The sequence below is a fragment of the Hemitrygon akajei genome, chromosome 14, assembly GCF_048418815.1.
Source record: "Hemitrygon akajei chromosome 14, sHemAka1.3, whole genome shotgun sequence".
Lineage (NCBI taxonomy): Eukaryota > Metazoa > Chordata > Chondrichthyes > Myliobatiformes > Dasyatidae > Hemitrygon > Hemitrygon akajei.
In genome coordinates, this window is record NC_133137.1 from 68,095,753 (window position 1) to 68,111,897 (window position 16,145).

The 16,145-nt window shown below is 39.5% G+C and overlaps 1 protein-coding gene across 3 annotated transcripts in view; it reads left to right on the forward strand.

Moving 5' to 3' along the window:
* apaf1 (apoptotic peptidase activating factor 1) overlaps nucleotides 1-16,145 on the forward strand; it is a 240,293-nt gene that overhangs the window by 198,651 nt on the left and 25,497 nt on the right. For all 3 annotated transcript variants that reach the window (XM_073066284.1, XM_073066286.1, XM_073066285.1), the window contains one exon: nucleotides 5,248-5,391. In XM_073066284.1, the coding sequence (XP_072922385.1) occupies nucleotides 5,248-5,391 (144 nt within the window). The remainder of the gene's footprint in view (nucleotides 1-5,247; nucleotides 5,392-16,145) is intronic.

Below are 16,145 nucleotides of genomic sequence, written 5' to 3' on the forward strand. Positions count from 1 at the left end.
TTAACTCAAAATACAATAGTATATTTTTATTTCTTTTGCTAAGTTTACTTTGATCAATCTATTTATACAAGGAAATGAGATTTCTTTGCAAATACAGTGGCGTGCAAAAGTTTGGGCACCCCCGGTCAAAATTTCTGTTACTGTCAATAGTTAAGTGAATAGAAGATGAACTGATCTCCAAAAGTCATAAAGTTAAAGATGAAACATTCTTCTCAAGATTTTAAGCAAGATTAGTGTATTATTTTTGTTTTGTACAATTTTAGAGTGAAAAAAAGGAAAGGAGCACCATGCAAAAGTTTGGGAACCCCAAGAGATTTGAGCTCTGAGATTACTTTTACCAAGGTCTCAGACCTTAATTAGTTTGTTAGGGCTATGGCTCGTTCACAGTCATTGTTAGGAAAGGCCAGGTGATGCAAATTTCAAAGCTTTATAAATACCCTGACTCCTTAAACCTTGTCCCAACAATCAGCAGCCATAGGCTCCACTAAGCAGCTGCCTAACACTCTGAAAATTAAAATAAATGATGCCCACAAACCAGGAGAAGGCTATAAGAAGATAACAAAGCATTTTCAGGTAGCCATTTCCTCAGTTCATAATGTAATTAAGAAATTACAGTTAACAGGAACGGTGAAGTTGAGGTCTGGAAGACCAAGAAAACGTTCCAAGAGAACTGCTTGTAGGATTGCTAGAAAGGCAAATCAAAACCCCCGTTTGACTGCAAAAGACCTTCATGAAGATTTAGCAGACTCTGGAGTGGTGGTGCACTGTTCTACTGTGCAGCGACACCTGCACAAATATGACCTTCATGGAAGAGTCATCAAAAGAAAACTTTTCCTGTGTCTTCACCACAAAATTCAGCATCAGAAGTTTGCAAAGGAGCATCTAAACAAGCCTGATGCATTTTTGAAACAAGTCCTGTGGACAGATGAAGTTAAAATAGAACTATTTGGCCGTAATGAGCCAAGGTATGTTTGGAGAAAAAAGGTGCAGAATTTCATGAAAAGAACACCTCTCCAACTGTTAAGCATGGGGGCGGATCGATCATGCTTTGGGCTTGTGTTGCAGCCAGTGGCACGGGGAACATTTCACTGGTAGAGGGAAAAATGAATTCAATTAAATACCAGCAAATTCTGGAAGCAAACATCACACCGTCTGTAAAAAAAAAGCTGAAGATGAAAAGAGGATGGCTTCTACAACAGAATAATGATCCTAAACACACCTCAAAATCCACAATGGACTACCTCAAGAGATGCAAGTTGAAGGTTTTGCCATGGCCCTCACAGTCCCCCGACCTAAACATCATCGAAAATCTGTGGATTAACCTCAAAAGAGCAGTGCATGCAAGGCAGCCCAAGGATCTCACAGAACTAGAAGCCTTTTGCAAGGAAGAATGGACGAAAATCCCCAAACAAGAATTGAAAGACTCTTAGCTGGCTACGGAAAGCGTTTAGAAGCTGTGATACTTGCCAAAGGGGGTGTTACTAAGTACTGACCATGCAGGGTGCCCAAACTTTTGCTTCGGACCCTTTTCCTTGTTTGTTATTTTGAAACTGTAAAAGATGGAAATAAAAAAGTAATCTTGCTTAAAATATTAAAGAAACGTGTCATCTTTAACTTTATACCTTTTGGAAATCGGGTCATCTTTTACTCGCTTAGCTATTCACAGTAATAGAAATTTTGACCAGGGGTGCCAAAACTTCTGCATGCCACTTTATATATAAATGCCCTTAAATGCTGCAGAATTATGTCTAAAGATCAGCTTATCCAAATATCCATCTAAAATAAGGAAGGCCAATACTTCACTTGCAGAGAATAAAAGGGGAAACTTAACTTAAAATGGGACCAGCATAACAACAACTAAAATTTATTCTGTATTTTTAATTCTAGAAAAAAAAATCCAGTGCCCTTCACATGAGCATAATGAAATCAAATTTTAATATGGAGTTACTTCAGGAGATATTGGGCCACATGACACCACATTTATCCTAAGAAATAGTTATAAGAAATAGAAAAAGAAATATAAGTATCCTAAGGAGCAGCTTGGAGGCTAAAGAAGAGAGAGATGGCTGAGAAGTTTATGGTGGACATTACACTGCTTGGGCCTTGAGGATGGCTAGCAGATGTGGAGAGGTTGAGATGGGGGTAACTCAGGAGGTTGGAATCAAAAAATCTCAAATATACCTCCCTCTGCAGTTGAATCCTTAAATTCCCTATTGGGAATCCACAGTCTACAGACTGGTAATAACATCTCCTCTTTGCTGGTAATTAACAGAGGCACACCTCAAGGATGAGTGCTCAGGCCAGTACTCTACTCTTTCTACACTCGTGACCAATTGCCGAAGCACACCTCCACCACCATCTATAAGTTCACTGATGACACCTCTGTTGTTGGCAGAAGCTCAAATGATGAGGAGGAGGCATACAGGAGTGAGATAGATCAGATGGTTGAGTGGTGTCACAACAACAGCCCTGCACTCAATGTCAGCAAGACCAATGAGATGAGTGTAGATTTCAGAAGGGGTGAGGTTGGGTAAACACACACCTGTACTCATTGTGAGGTCAGTGGTGGAAATGGGGAGCAGCTTTTGGAAAGCATTAGGACAGATAAGTCCCCAGGCCCAAACGAGATATACCCCAAGTTATTACTGGAAACAAGGGAAGAGATTGTTGCACCTTTGGCAATAATCTTTACATCCTCACTGGCCACTACAGTACCAGAATATTTGAGGGTGACAGATGTTATTCCTTTGTTTAAGAAAGGTAATAGGGATTATCTTCGGAGTGCTAGACCAGTGAGTCTTACATCAGTGATGGGAAAACTATTGGAGAGGATTTATGATCATTTGCAGAAACATAGTCTGATTAGGGGTAATCAGCATGGCTTTGTGAGGGCTAGGTTATGCCTCACAAGCCTGATTGACTTTGAGGAAGTGACAAAACAAATTGATGAAGGTAGAACAGTAGATGTAATGTTCTGCAGGGATCTTTTCTGGGATCCCTGCTCTTTGTGATTTTTATGAATGATTTCGATGAGGATATGCAAGAGTGGATTAGTAAGTTTGGTGGAGTTGTGGATAGTGTAGAAATTTGTGGTAGGTTACAACTGTACATTGTTAGGATGCAGAGCTGGGCTGAGAAGTATCAGATGGAGTTCAGTCTGGGGGAAGTGATAAACTTTGGAAGGTCAAATTTGAAGGCAGAATACAAGGTTAATGGCAGACAGGATTCTGAGCATGTGGAGGAACAGAAATTCAGGATCCATGCCCACGGATCCCTCAAAGTTGCCGTGAAAGTTGATAGGTGGTTAAGAAGGGTTATTCTGTGTTAGCCTTCGTAGCCAGGAATTGAGTTCAGGAACTGTGAGAAAATGTTGCAGTTCTATAAGACACTGCTTAACCACACTTGGAGTATGTGTTCAGTTCTGTTCACCACGTTAAGGAAAGGACATGTAAACTTTAGAGAGACTGCAGAGAAGACTTATCGGGATATTACGTGTGTTAGAGAGAACGTCTTATGAGAAAAGGTCAAGTGAGCTAGGGCTTTTATTTTTAGGATGAAGATGTGTGAGAGATGATTTTGTAGAGGTGAATAAGATAATGAGAGGAATTAATCACGTGGATGGCCAGAGACTTTTTTCCAGGGCGACAGTGGCTAATGCGAGAGGGTATAATCTTGGAAGAAAGTATAATGGGGATGTCAGAGGTAAGTGTAGCTATTAAGTGCATGGTATCATGCACTGCCAGGGTGACGGTCCTTAAATGTCCAGATATGCTAAGGACATTTAAGACTCTTAGTCAAGCGCATAAATGAAATAAAAATGGAGGGGTGTGTGGGATGAAGTGTTAAATTGATTTTGGAGTAGGTTGAAAAGTCAGCACAACATCGTGGGCTGAAGGGCCTGTGCTGTGCTGCACTATTTTACATTCTATATTCTTACAGAGGTGCACCAAGTAACAAAGGGCATTGATAAGATAATGCACACAGTACTTTTCACAAGGAAAAGTAAATTAGAGGAAACAGGTTTAAGGTGAAAGGGGAAAAATTTTAAAGCAACCCAAAGGACAAACTCTTCCCAAAGTGGTTGGTACGTACAGTGTATGGAAGAAACCACCAGAGAAAGTGATTGAGGCAGATATGACAACCTTTAGATGACATTTGGACAGTTCTATCAATAGAAAAGTTTTAGACGGATATGTACCAAATGTGGGAAATGGGACTAGCTGAGTTGGGCATCTTGGTTTGCTAGGTGAGTTCGGCCGAAGGACCTAAAATTCTGTGCTGTGTCACTGTATTACTCGATGACAAACTTCATTTATTAAGTAAAAGAAATACACGTTTAGTCCCTTCTGCAAACTATTTTCCAAGTCACCTTGTGGTGCTTTAAGACTGTCAATACTTACTCTTTGGTAATTCATGTAGGTCTTTTTTTCCTTTCCTGATCTGACAGTGTGGCTATTTAGGGTAATTGAAAGTGGTGTTAGTGACATTGAACTGAATGTTGTCAATGAAGATTGGTGGTTTTCAAATGCTATGGCCAAAGGAAGATGCTGGAAGTTATATTTGATGTGAGTGGAAGGCCATTGCAAATAGCTTGTTAATAATGTATAGATAAACAAGCATCTAATTATAAAAGGCATTGGTTCAAGGGTGCAGACTGATCAATAAGGGGAAGGAGAATTAGTTTGCACCTGTCAGTTGGATAACACATTATTTACAACTATGCGAGCCTCCTTAATGGTGTCATTGGAAGAGATTCTATTAATTTAGGAAATTATAGCATCAGGAACTGAATATTGTAACAAAGAGGAAAATAACTTCTTATTTGTTAGTCTTGTAATTTCCTGGCATTTATAACGGTCTGCATTATTTTATAAGAACACCATCTGCAGCAGACACCCAGGATTGTCACCTAGCTGGGTGAAGAAACTGCATTAATTTAAGCCAATTTTAGGTCATTTTTGAGGTCTGTGGAGCAAAACTGTTGGCAGAACTTCCATGCAACTTGTGTACAAATGCACTGTAGCCACTATTATCTCCCTTTTCAATCTCCTACCCACCCCATCTTTTAGTTCCTCCAGAATTGAAAGTTTAATGTCCTTTCAGTGCATATCAAAGCCATTCAGAACATATTCAATGAAAATGTGATTGATACAGTGAAAGATATTCAAGTCAAATGAAGTCAAAGTAGATAATCTCAGTTAGTTGTTACAATTTACTAATATTCAAGATTTCTTTTTCCTTGAATAGATCTGGAGGGTGAGAGATGGTTCTCTGCTTCATATTTGTCCGAATGATGCCGAGATCAAGGATTCCAAACATGGAGGCTGGGTCACAGATCTTCACTTCTCTCCCAACAGCAGGATTTTGGTCTCCACTGGAGGTTATATAAAGGTAAGGGCACGTATACACAGCTTCTGTAATACTCTAAAAGATTTTGTTTGTTCACTTGGCTGCAAGTTAAGGCAGAAGGCAACTAATGTTATTTTGAATTCTAAGACTATTAACAGTTGATTAGCAGATTTCAAGATGAGCCGAGATGGCAAGTTCTTAGGCAAGTTTAATATTTAGTTTCATACATACAGTTTTGAGAACAGTATTGTTTTAATTATTGAACTGTGATGTAGTGTTGCCTATAACTTTATTGAACTTTTTCTTTATCAATCTTAATAATTAATGATTTTCCAAAACCACAAATCCTACCAATAAGCTCTGGCTGCTTGTTAATGGTACTTCTGAAGAGCATTATGAAATAATGCGGTGAATTAATCCCCCAAGAAATTTATCAATGCAGCCTATACCTTTGGCAGCACCAACTTCATCAGTCGATATTAAACCTTAATCACATCTTTGATAAATTTTAATTTAGTTCTGCTGAAAATCTTGCAATCATATAAAGCAAATCTACAGAAACTATTGATGAATACCTACTCACTGTTATACAGTAAGGACTAAGCAAAAACATTTAAAAATACTCTTTTAAAAATACAGGGGGAAAAGGGATTCAAAGTCAATTTAATTTTTAAATGACTGTCAAGGTGGAATTTACTTTATTAAGGTGAGCATTGAATGCATGGTTCCTCCCAAAGGATGACTCCATGATACAGAAACTTGAGGATCCATAAATTGCAGAAAACAGTTACTTAAAATCTAAAATTCATATTTATGTTAATTTCCTCACCTAAATCGTTAATTTATTGCTGTAGTCCCTGTACTTACTGTATCTTCTGGAACCATACTAGCCTCTGTCTGTCACTGGGAAGAGGTCTCATTTATTCATAATCTTTTGTTTCCTGTCTACCAAGCAGTTCTATGTCAGTGTAGAAAATTAGTATATGATCTCATATGATTTAATTTTATGCACTAATTTCTTATGTGGACCTTGACAAAAAGCATTCTGAAAGTTCAAATAACCAGGACTATTTGTTCTCCTCATCCACTCTACTGGTTATTTTCTTAAAAGGTTCCAGTAAATTTGCTGTGCGTGATTGCCCTGCCATAAATCCATACTGACATTGACTGATGCACTGGTTTTCAAATGCTCTGCTTTTGTATCTTTATATATATATATATTTTTCCACTACTGATGAATCAGAACTGGCCTATAATTCCTTGTTTTTATTCTTTTTTTATATAACTGAGGTTACCTTAGCAACTCATCTGTAGGAACTGATGAAGAGACCAAAGCATGTTGGAACATTACCATCAGCGTATCCAGTATTTCTGGAACCATTTCTTTGACAGAAAAGGAAGGGAAAAGACCTAATGTAACCAAGCTTAAGATTTTTGACAAACTACATTGGTAATTCCCGAAATTCACATCTGTTTGAGTGATGCTCATTTACTGCAGGGGAAGTGCGAGAAGCATTGCAACCTGAATCATAGACAGCAACTTTGGGGTTTCCGCATAAGAGGACCTAGAACAAAACTCCCAAAATTGCTGTCACTTTCAAATGATTGTCTCAGTTATCACCAGTAACTCTGCATTATTATTGTCGCAATATCCAGACCATGGCTTTTACAGTCACTAAAACCCATCATCCAGAGAGTATACAATCCTCTATGTTAAGAATGATGTGACTGTGCTTCAGAAAATGCAGAAGAAAGTTACCTGGAGTTTGCCTTGGATGAAATATTTTGGTTGTGAGGATTGGCAAGGTTTATTTTCCTTGGAGTAGAGAACTCTGAGGGGAGAATATAAAGTCATCAAAGGCAGAGCAGTCTAGAACCAGCAGACGCAGGTTGAGGAGAGAGGTTCCCACCCTGGGGTCTACTCACCCCTTGGTTAACGGTAGGGCGCCATGGCAATAAAAGCGGCTGGGAACCCCTGGTTTAGGACAAAGCATAAAAAGTTTCAGAAGAAATCTGAAAAATATATTTTTTCACACAGAGGATTGCTGGAATCTGGAATGTACTGCCTTGCTGAGTGATGAAGATAGGTACTCTTCCTAAGGAGTTAAAAAGATTGAGGCAAGCGAGAAACCTGCCATCTTAACTGAATTTAATTGGAGCACCATTGAGAATGTCCTGACAAGCTGCATCTTCATCTGGTGTGGGGCAGCCGAGCATCAGACTGGAAGTCTTACAGGGGACTGTGTGAACAGCTGAGAGTGTCAGAGGGGTCTCCCTACCATCCATTGGGGACATTTATCAGGAACGCTGCATACACAGGACCCTTAGTATCATTAAGGATACCACCCATTCATCCAGCATCCTCTTTGACTTTCTATCATCAGGCAGGAGACTCCAGTGCATAAAAAGAACAGTCAGAATGGGAAGTAGTTTCTTCCATCAGGCCATTAGGCTTCTGAACTCCCTGCCACATCGCATTCAAAGTGCTACTGATTGATCTCTTCTGTACCTTATAGTATTTAATTTATGCACTTTAGTTTGTTTATTTACGTGTAATCTATTTTCAAATTTCATCCTTACTTTCGTAAGTTATTATGTGTTACGTATACTACAGTGCTTTATACCCTGGTCTGGAGAAACATTGTCTCGTCTGAGAGTATGCATGTAAATAGTTAAATGACAATAAACTTGACTCTGACAAGCATCTAGATGAGATTGGAATTGCCATAGCATAGAAGATGATGGACCTAATGGCTGTATATGGAATTAGTGTACAGGGTGCCTGATAGCAGGGGCATGGTGAGCTGAAGGCCTAGTTTCTGTGCTGCATTATTTTATGACAATTTACACTTTTGCATCTAGGGTTGCCCCAACCCTAGTCTCAATCCAGGAAAGCACATCCAAGGTTCTGTGTCTTCCTCTAGCCCTCCTCCAACCTCTGACTCCATAATCACTGCTCTTTGTTTCAGTCTCTTGTGCAACAACCCTCCTCTGGTTCACCATTTTTAGCACCTTTTTTTTAATCAGAAATCCATGGTTTGGAATTGAATTGTTAACCGTTTTGTTTATGAGGAGAGACTGGATCAACTGGATTTATTTAACTTGGAGTAGAGAAAGCTGAAGAGATGTTTATTCCTCTCCATGGATGCTGCCTGACCTGCTGAGTTCCTCCGGCATTTTGTGGATGTTGTTCTGGATTAGCAGCATCTGTGGAATCTCTTGTTTATAACCATTTTCTCTGCTTTCTTCTTTGGCTTTGAAATCTTGGCTTTGATCGTATCTATTATCTCCTGTCTGTACTTTTCCCTCAGGCTTCTGTGAAGCATCATGGTGTATTTTAGGTGTTAAAGGCATGAAGGAAATCATTTCTTTCAGAGAATAGTTTTTGTAATCTATTGTCTGTTCATAGTTTTCAATAGGAAGAGTTAAATTTTATTTCCATTATGAGGGATCTTAAATCTGAATCAGACTTCATGGCCCTTTGGGATAATTAATTCTTTGTGGATAGGATATTGTTAATAGACTATTCTTGTCCATTAATCACCTAATTAGCTTTTGAATAAATGCTTCGCATTGAGGCAGTCATCCTTTGTAAAGGTCTCAAGCAACCCTGCAGAGTCCATGCTATTTGTGCACAGTGCTTATGTCCTGTTACGATTTTAATTAAGACCTTGTTGGAGTCATGCCTGAGAATTATCCTGACGGTGTTATCATGCTAGTCTGGTCTGGACAAATACTGTGTAATCGTTGTTACTATAGCAACACTCCTGGAAAAATCTGAATAGAAAACATTTGCATGCAAATTTTGTTAAGGGATCTGGAGAATATTTTTCAATATTATCTTTGCAGTTTAGAGTAACATTGACTTCAGGTGATGTTTACATTCAGTTGTAATTATTTTGGGTAAAATAGCAACGCCTTTATTAATGGACGCGAGTCTATCACCAATCATATTCTTAAGATTTGCCAAAACATTCGTATTTCACCAGATTATTCATCTGTGAAGGGTACTTACTTTGCAACTACACCTTTATACTTGTAAATGCAAGCTGGACAGCAATTGGAAGCAAGATCAAGGGGTGCTGCATCCAATTCTGTTTTCCCTTTGGACAGTCTGACAAATGGAATTAGCTGCCTGTGTAATCATGGAAATCTACAGCACAGAGAAAAGGCCGATCATCCATTGCGTTCTTGTCAGCCATGTAAGAGTAATCCCAGCTTTCATTCGGGAGCTTTGCAGATTTCAGCTTTTAAGACTTATTTAATGTCTTTAGGGTTATTGCTTCCACTGCCCTTTCAGGCATGAATTTATCCTTCCCAAATCTTTTCTAATTCTGCTACCTTGAACCTGGCTTATCTCCAATAAAGAGTTAAAATCATCCATGCCTTCATTGTATCCTTGTACCTCTTATCATAGAAAGATAGAAAGCCTACAGCACAATGCAGGCCCTCTGGCCCACAATGCTGTGCCGATCATGTACAATACTTAGAAATTACCTAAGGTCACCCATAGCCCTCTATTTTTCTGAGCTCCATGTACCCATGCAGGAACCTCTTAAAGACCATATTGTATCTGCATATCAATGCCTCTGAAGTGGGGTGCTGGAGAAAAATACTGTGCATCTTGTGGACCTCTCACAGAACAAACAAATCAGTCCTCAGTGAGATCAAACCAAGTCTCGATCTGGAGGCTCAAATGACAAGAGTGCCCCTATTGTACTTTCGGGCACATCATGCAAAGAAACACGTACAAACAAGCTGAATGAACTCAGCATCCGTTGAAACGAGCATTCAACGTTTCGGGCCGAGACCTGTTGATTTGGCCACAGCATCTGCAGTGTACTTTGTGTTTACTATTTGTTACTCCGCTGCAAAGTCTCTTTGAGGTTTGCCTACCCTGAAGAAGTTTAAAAAATGGAACAGTCTCGGCCCGAAACATTGACTGCTCATTTCAACGGATGCTGCCTGACCTGCTGAGTTCATCCAGCTTGTTTGTACGTGTTGATTTGACCACAGCATCTGCAGTGTACTTTGTGTTTACTGTGCAAAGAAACAGCTCCCTGGAAAAGGATATCATCCTTGGCAAGGTGGAAGGACAACGGAAGACAGGAAGGCCACCAATACGATGAATGGACAAAAGGAGGACAGCTATGAATGTCACATTATCAACAATGAGTTGCGTTTGTGGGGATCGGAACTCAGTAAGGGCAACAATCCATAGGGTCGCCATGAGTTGACGACTCGCTAACACTTAACAACAACCTCTTCTCGTGTTATCACATCTTCCATGTGGTGTGGTGACCACTAGATCTAGCTGTCATCTAACATTTTTAAAGTGCCGATTCTCCATTCTTGCACTCTGTGGCTTGTCAGTGAGAAGGAAAGCTTCAGGCTCTGGGAAGACAAAGATGATGTGGTTATTTGGGTGGAAAAGTGGATGAAATGAAATCGAGAGACATGCTTTTGGAGTAGTGAAATGAGGTACAGGCATCCACAATTAATCTGAGAGATACGAAGGAACAGAGGAATTTTGGAACGTATTTCCATTGATCCTTAAATGTAGCACAAAGCATTGATAAAATTATTAAAAACACATCTGGAATATTTTCCTTTGTGTGCTGAGACCAAGAATATAAGAGCAGAGAGGTAATGTTAGCACTGTACACAATTATTGTTGGACCAAAGGGTGAGTATCACAGACCAGAAGAAAGAATTACAGAGTAAATGGTGCATAGGAGACCTTATCGGGTATTGCCAGAAACGACAAAGTTTGGCTGTGAGAAAGGATTATTTTGCCTGTGGAATGAAAGAGGTCGAAAGGCAAACTAACTGAGGTAGATAAACTTGTGGGAGGTATAGATAGAGTAAATGAACAGGACACATGGGGTCAGCAGCTAGTGGAGCAGCTTTGCTTCAACCCTGACCTTTAGAGCTGTCTCAGTGGAGTCAGTACATTCTCCCTGTCTTTGTGTGGGCTTCATCTAGGTGTTCTGTTTTCTTCCCACATCTCAAAGATTGCAGGTTGGTAGCTGAATTGGCCTCTAAATTTACCCCATGTTTGTTGGTGATTGTGGAATCTTGGGGGATGTGGGGAGAACGAAATTGTACAAATGTAATTCCGTTTGTTTTCTCATGCACAGCCTTTTCTTGAGTAGCATTAGCTGACAGGACTACAGAACCCTGGATGCTGAAGATGTTGAAGTTGTGGGCAAGAAAAAGGAGGCATGGGTCGAGTGTGGACAGCTGTAAACAAGCAAACCTTTGGAGGAGTGTAGGGGATGCAAGAAGATACTTGAAGAAATCAGAAAGGCAAAAGGGAGCATGAGGTATCTGTAGTGGTAGCTATTAGAGGAATCTAAGGATATTTTATAAATGTATTAAGGGATAAAGAGGAACCAGGGAGAGAATAGTGTCTCTCAAAGACCAAAGTAGTTATCTATGTGTGGAGCAGCAGGATGTGACAAGGTCATCAGTGAATATTTCTCAGATTTTTACCATGGAGAGAGACATGAAGGTTTCAGAACATGAGATAGTTAATGGGGATGTCTTGAGGATTGTCTGCATCACTCTACAGAAGAGGTGCCAAATATCTTAAAGCATATGAAGTTAGATAAATCTACTGTACATTTTTGTTAGTTAAGGGTGAAACGATGGAAGACTAGAGGGTGGCTAATGGTTAGTCTTTACTTAAGGGCTACAAAGAATAATCTGGGAAGTGAAGTCCACTAAGCTGAGCATCTGTGGTAGGTAAGTTACTGGAGGGGATTCTGAGGGATAAAAGATATAAGCATTTAGAAAGATGGGTGTGTGTGTGTGTGTGTGTGTATATATGTAAAAAGTCGACTTTTCAGGCTGAGACCCTGAAGGACTGAATGTTGACTGTTTACTCTTTTTCCATAGATGCTGCCTGGTCTGCTGAGTTCCTTCAGCATTGTGTGTGTTTTGACTAGGTGAGAATGTACAAGGTATAGTTAGTAAGTTTACAGATGACATTAAAATTTGGATCTTGATTACCTGTGCAGCTAGACCAATGAATGGCAAATGTAGGTTAATTCAGGTAAGTGTGAGGTGTTACAGTTTGGGAAGACAGATCAGGATAGAACCTTGACATTGAATGGTAGGCCCAGAGGGACTTAGTAGTACAAGTACATAATTCCCTCAAATAGGCATCACAAGAAGAAAAGGGTGAAGAAAGCTTTTACCAGGCTGGCCTTCATCATTCAGGGCATTGAGTCTAGAAGTTGGGATGTTAATGTTGTGGTTGTAAAAGATGTTGGCAAGACCATATTGGAAAGATGCAATTAAGCTGAAAAAGAGTGCAAAAAAAGTGTTACAGAGATGTTGAGGACTGAGATACGAACTGAAGTTGTATAATCTAGGATTTTATTCATTGAAGCATAGGAAAATGAGGTGTGATCTTTTAGATAAGTATAAAGTTACAGGGGCATAGTTGGGGTGAATGCACACAGCCTTCTGTAAGGTTGGGGAATCAAGAACTAGAGGCTATAAGCTTAAGGTGAGAGGGAAGAGATTTATAGGAACCTGGGGGGTATTTTTTTCCCTTCAGGGAGTGTTGCCTATATGGAGTGAACTGTTGGAGTAAAATGTTGAGGTACGTACATTAAGAACATTTAAGAGACTCTTGGGCAGTTACATGAATAGGAAAGGTTTAGGTAAGGGGTTCCCAAACTTTTTTATGCCATGGATCAATACCATTAAGCAAGAAGCCCGTGAACCCAGGTTGGGATCTCCTTTGTTTAGAAGGATATGGACCAAAGTTGGGAGATTGAAATGGCTTGCATGGGTGTCTTGGTTGGCTTGGACCAGTTGATGAAGGGCCTGTTTCCATCTTGTATGACCCAATAAAGAGAAAATATTCATTTAGTACTGTACCTCTTTTACCTCCACGCCAAGGTTACAGTTTTGCTCTATGGGCCACTCTTCCCTTTGATCATTGTAAAGTATCTAGGAGTTTGTGTTTTTATTAATTGCCTGTAATTCTTATGTAGCTTCTTTACTTTTTCAATGTTCTTATTAAATTCACCCCCTCTTCTCTTCCCTCCCTCCCCCCCCCCCCCCCCGATTAAATAGTCTTTCTCCAGCTCTTGAACACTCTGTCTCTGGTATCAGCTTCCCTTCTTTGCCTTTATTCCACCTTGTATGCTTGTTGGCTTTCAGTGAAGAAGGAATATAGGAATATGGTTCTAGTTTTGTGAGTTAATTCTTTTGTCTTGAAAAGGGTCTGAATCATTATTATCTACATCAGCAGCTACTTTGAGTCCCATCACAAATTAGCTCAGTAAAAATTGCCTGCCCCAGTTTAAATGTTTACTCCCAGACAATCAATCACCTTTCCAGCTGCTATGGTCAACATAACTAAGTCATGATTGTGCTTCCACTTCCCTTGTGGGAGAATTTGTGTTCTCCCACTTCTGCTCCTTCCACTACTTTAAATCTTCCCTAGTAACGGCTCTTCTCTTAGTAGGCTTGATTATGTACTTTTTCTAACATTTATGAAACATGCATCAATTGTACCTTCAATATTTTGCCGGTTTCACAATACTGCGTGCACCTTATTATTTTTTCACCTCAGAAACCTGTCCTCATCTTGGTACTTGCTGACCCTGTGACCTGTTGGTGGTCCTGTGGGATGCGCCCACCAACTTCCTAATCCTTGTGTATTCCTTATTTCAACCCAATGTATTTATTTATTAACACAAGAGATTCTGGAAATCCAGAGCAACACACACAAAACGCTGGAGGAACTCAGCAAATGTGCTGCCTGACTCACTGAGTTCCTCTAGCTTTTTGTGTATTTATTGATCTTTCTGGCATATTGTATCATTTTCATCTCATACCTTCAATTGTTTATTTCATCAATATTGCCAGAGTCCCTCCATTTATATAAAACCTCCTTTCTAACTTACGTTAGCATCTTAGTAATAATGAGCAAACACCTTTTGTGAATAAATGACTTGAATTTCATCTTGCAATTATTTGTTTTCATTTTCGTACATTAAGTTGACATTATAAAAAAAAATGCACATTAACTTTTAATGGCTTCAAAACCCTGAGAAGAATGTTCCTTGGGAGCTGCATGGTATTATCCTTTCAACATTTTTGTTATTGCAGTGACTTTCAGTTCAGGTTTTGCCCTTGACTTGTTCAAGCTGTTCATGGAATTAGAATCTTTTCATCCCTATTTTTAAGATGAATGTTTAGTTACTAGATAACATTAGTTCACAGCTTTGAGTCAATTAGGAGCCCAGCATTCAAAGTCAAATTTCATGCTTCATTTCTCTATACAGAGCAAAGGCATATATATGTTTTCAGTATTGTCCAGTGTGATGCGTTGTTTTCCTAATCTTTTATTTATTTAGTGATACAGCACGGAGTGGGTCCTTCCAACTGTTTGAGCCGCACTGTCCCAGCAACCCCCAAAAACTCAAACTTAACCCTGGGTTAATCATGGGACAATTTACAATTACCAGTTATCTACCCGGTTCATTTTTGGACTGTGGGAGGAAACCAGAGCACTCAGGAAAAACCCACACATTCCCCTGGGAGGACATACAGACTCCTTACAGATGGCTCCAGAATTGAACTCCGAACTTTGATACCCCATTCTGTAATAGTGTTGTGCTAACTGCTGTGCTACTGTGGCAGTATTATTTTTCACATGTCCCATTAGGCTGAGATAGGGATAGATGTAACATTGGTAACTGGCATTTTTGCCTCTGTGTTGATTTATTTTATCAGTGAATTTGAGGTCCTTTTGGATCAAACATTCACTCACAAGTACTGTCAGTACTGCAGGTACTGGAGCACCACTAGACGTGAATGCACATTTTCAGTGCACTTTCATCCATCTTCATGAATTAGGTTGTTTGATCTTGAAGAACTGTGTTAGATATCCGGAAGGTGAGAAGGAAAAGCATCCTTTAAATAGAAAATTAACTTTAATCTCTCTGAATTGGGCTGGATCAGAAGTGGGCTCAGTACGCAAGTGAAGGATAATCCGGCTAGCAGGCTGAAAGATAATTGCCATTAGAGTTTAGCAATCTGGATTGATTTCATTGTTTTTTTAATATACAATATAAAAATGATTTGGAGGTGGAGACCTTCTTTCCAGTATATTCTGTTTGATTGTTAAACTGGAATATGCTGGCAAAACAGTGAAAAGAAATAGTGGAATGGGATCAGGCAAGGATGGCAGATGAGTAGCAGAAATGACAGACCAAACGTTTGTGGGGAGGGGGAAGGTGGTAAAGATGGAGAGAGGAAATATCAATGGAAAATTAAAACCACAGCTTCCAGCTGAAGGAGGACTAGGTGACCCGGTGAATAGCGTGCTGAAGACATTAACTATGCAGCAGCAGTAAAAGAAACAAGGAACAATATGGGTTTTAGACTCATGAGCTGACATACTGTGTGCCTAGTATTTTTAATATTATTTCCTTTTGCAGAGCAGACTGCTGGCTTGAGTTGTAGTTAAGATTTGATGTTTTAAAAACTTATAAATGGATAGAGATTTAGAACAAGAAGCGCAGACAAACAGAGGATGATCCAATTTGATGCTCTGTGAAACATAATGCTTGGCTCCTACCCAAAGAACGCAGATTCAGTATTTGCAGCCAGAAATAACCAGAAGAAAAGGTAATACTGTGAATACAGGACGAGTCAGAGCTATTTTTATAGTGTAAAATCATATTGAGCAAAGTAAGTGTGATTTGTTTTTAGTGATTTACCTCATGCTCATTGGTTATGATTTCACAGGCAGATGATTCCTAACTGTT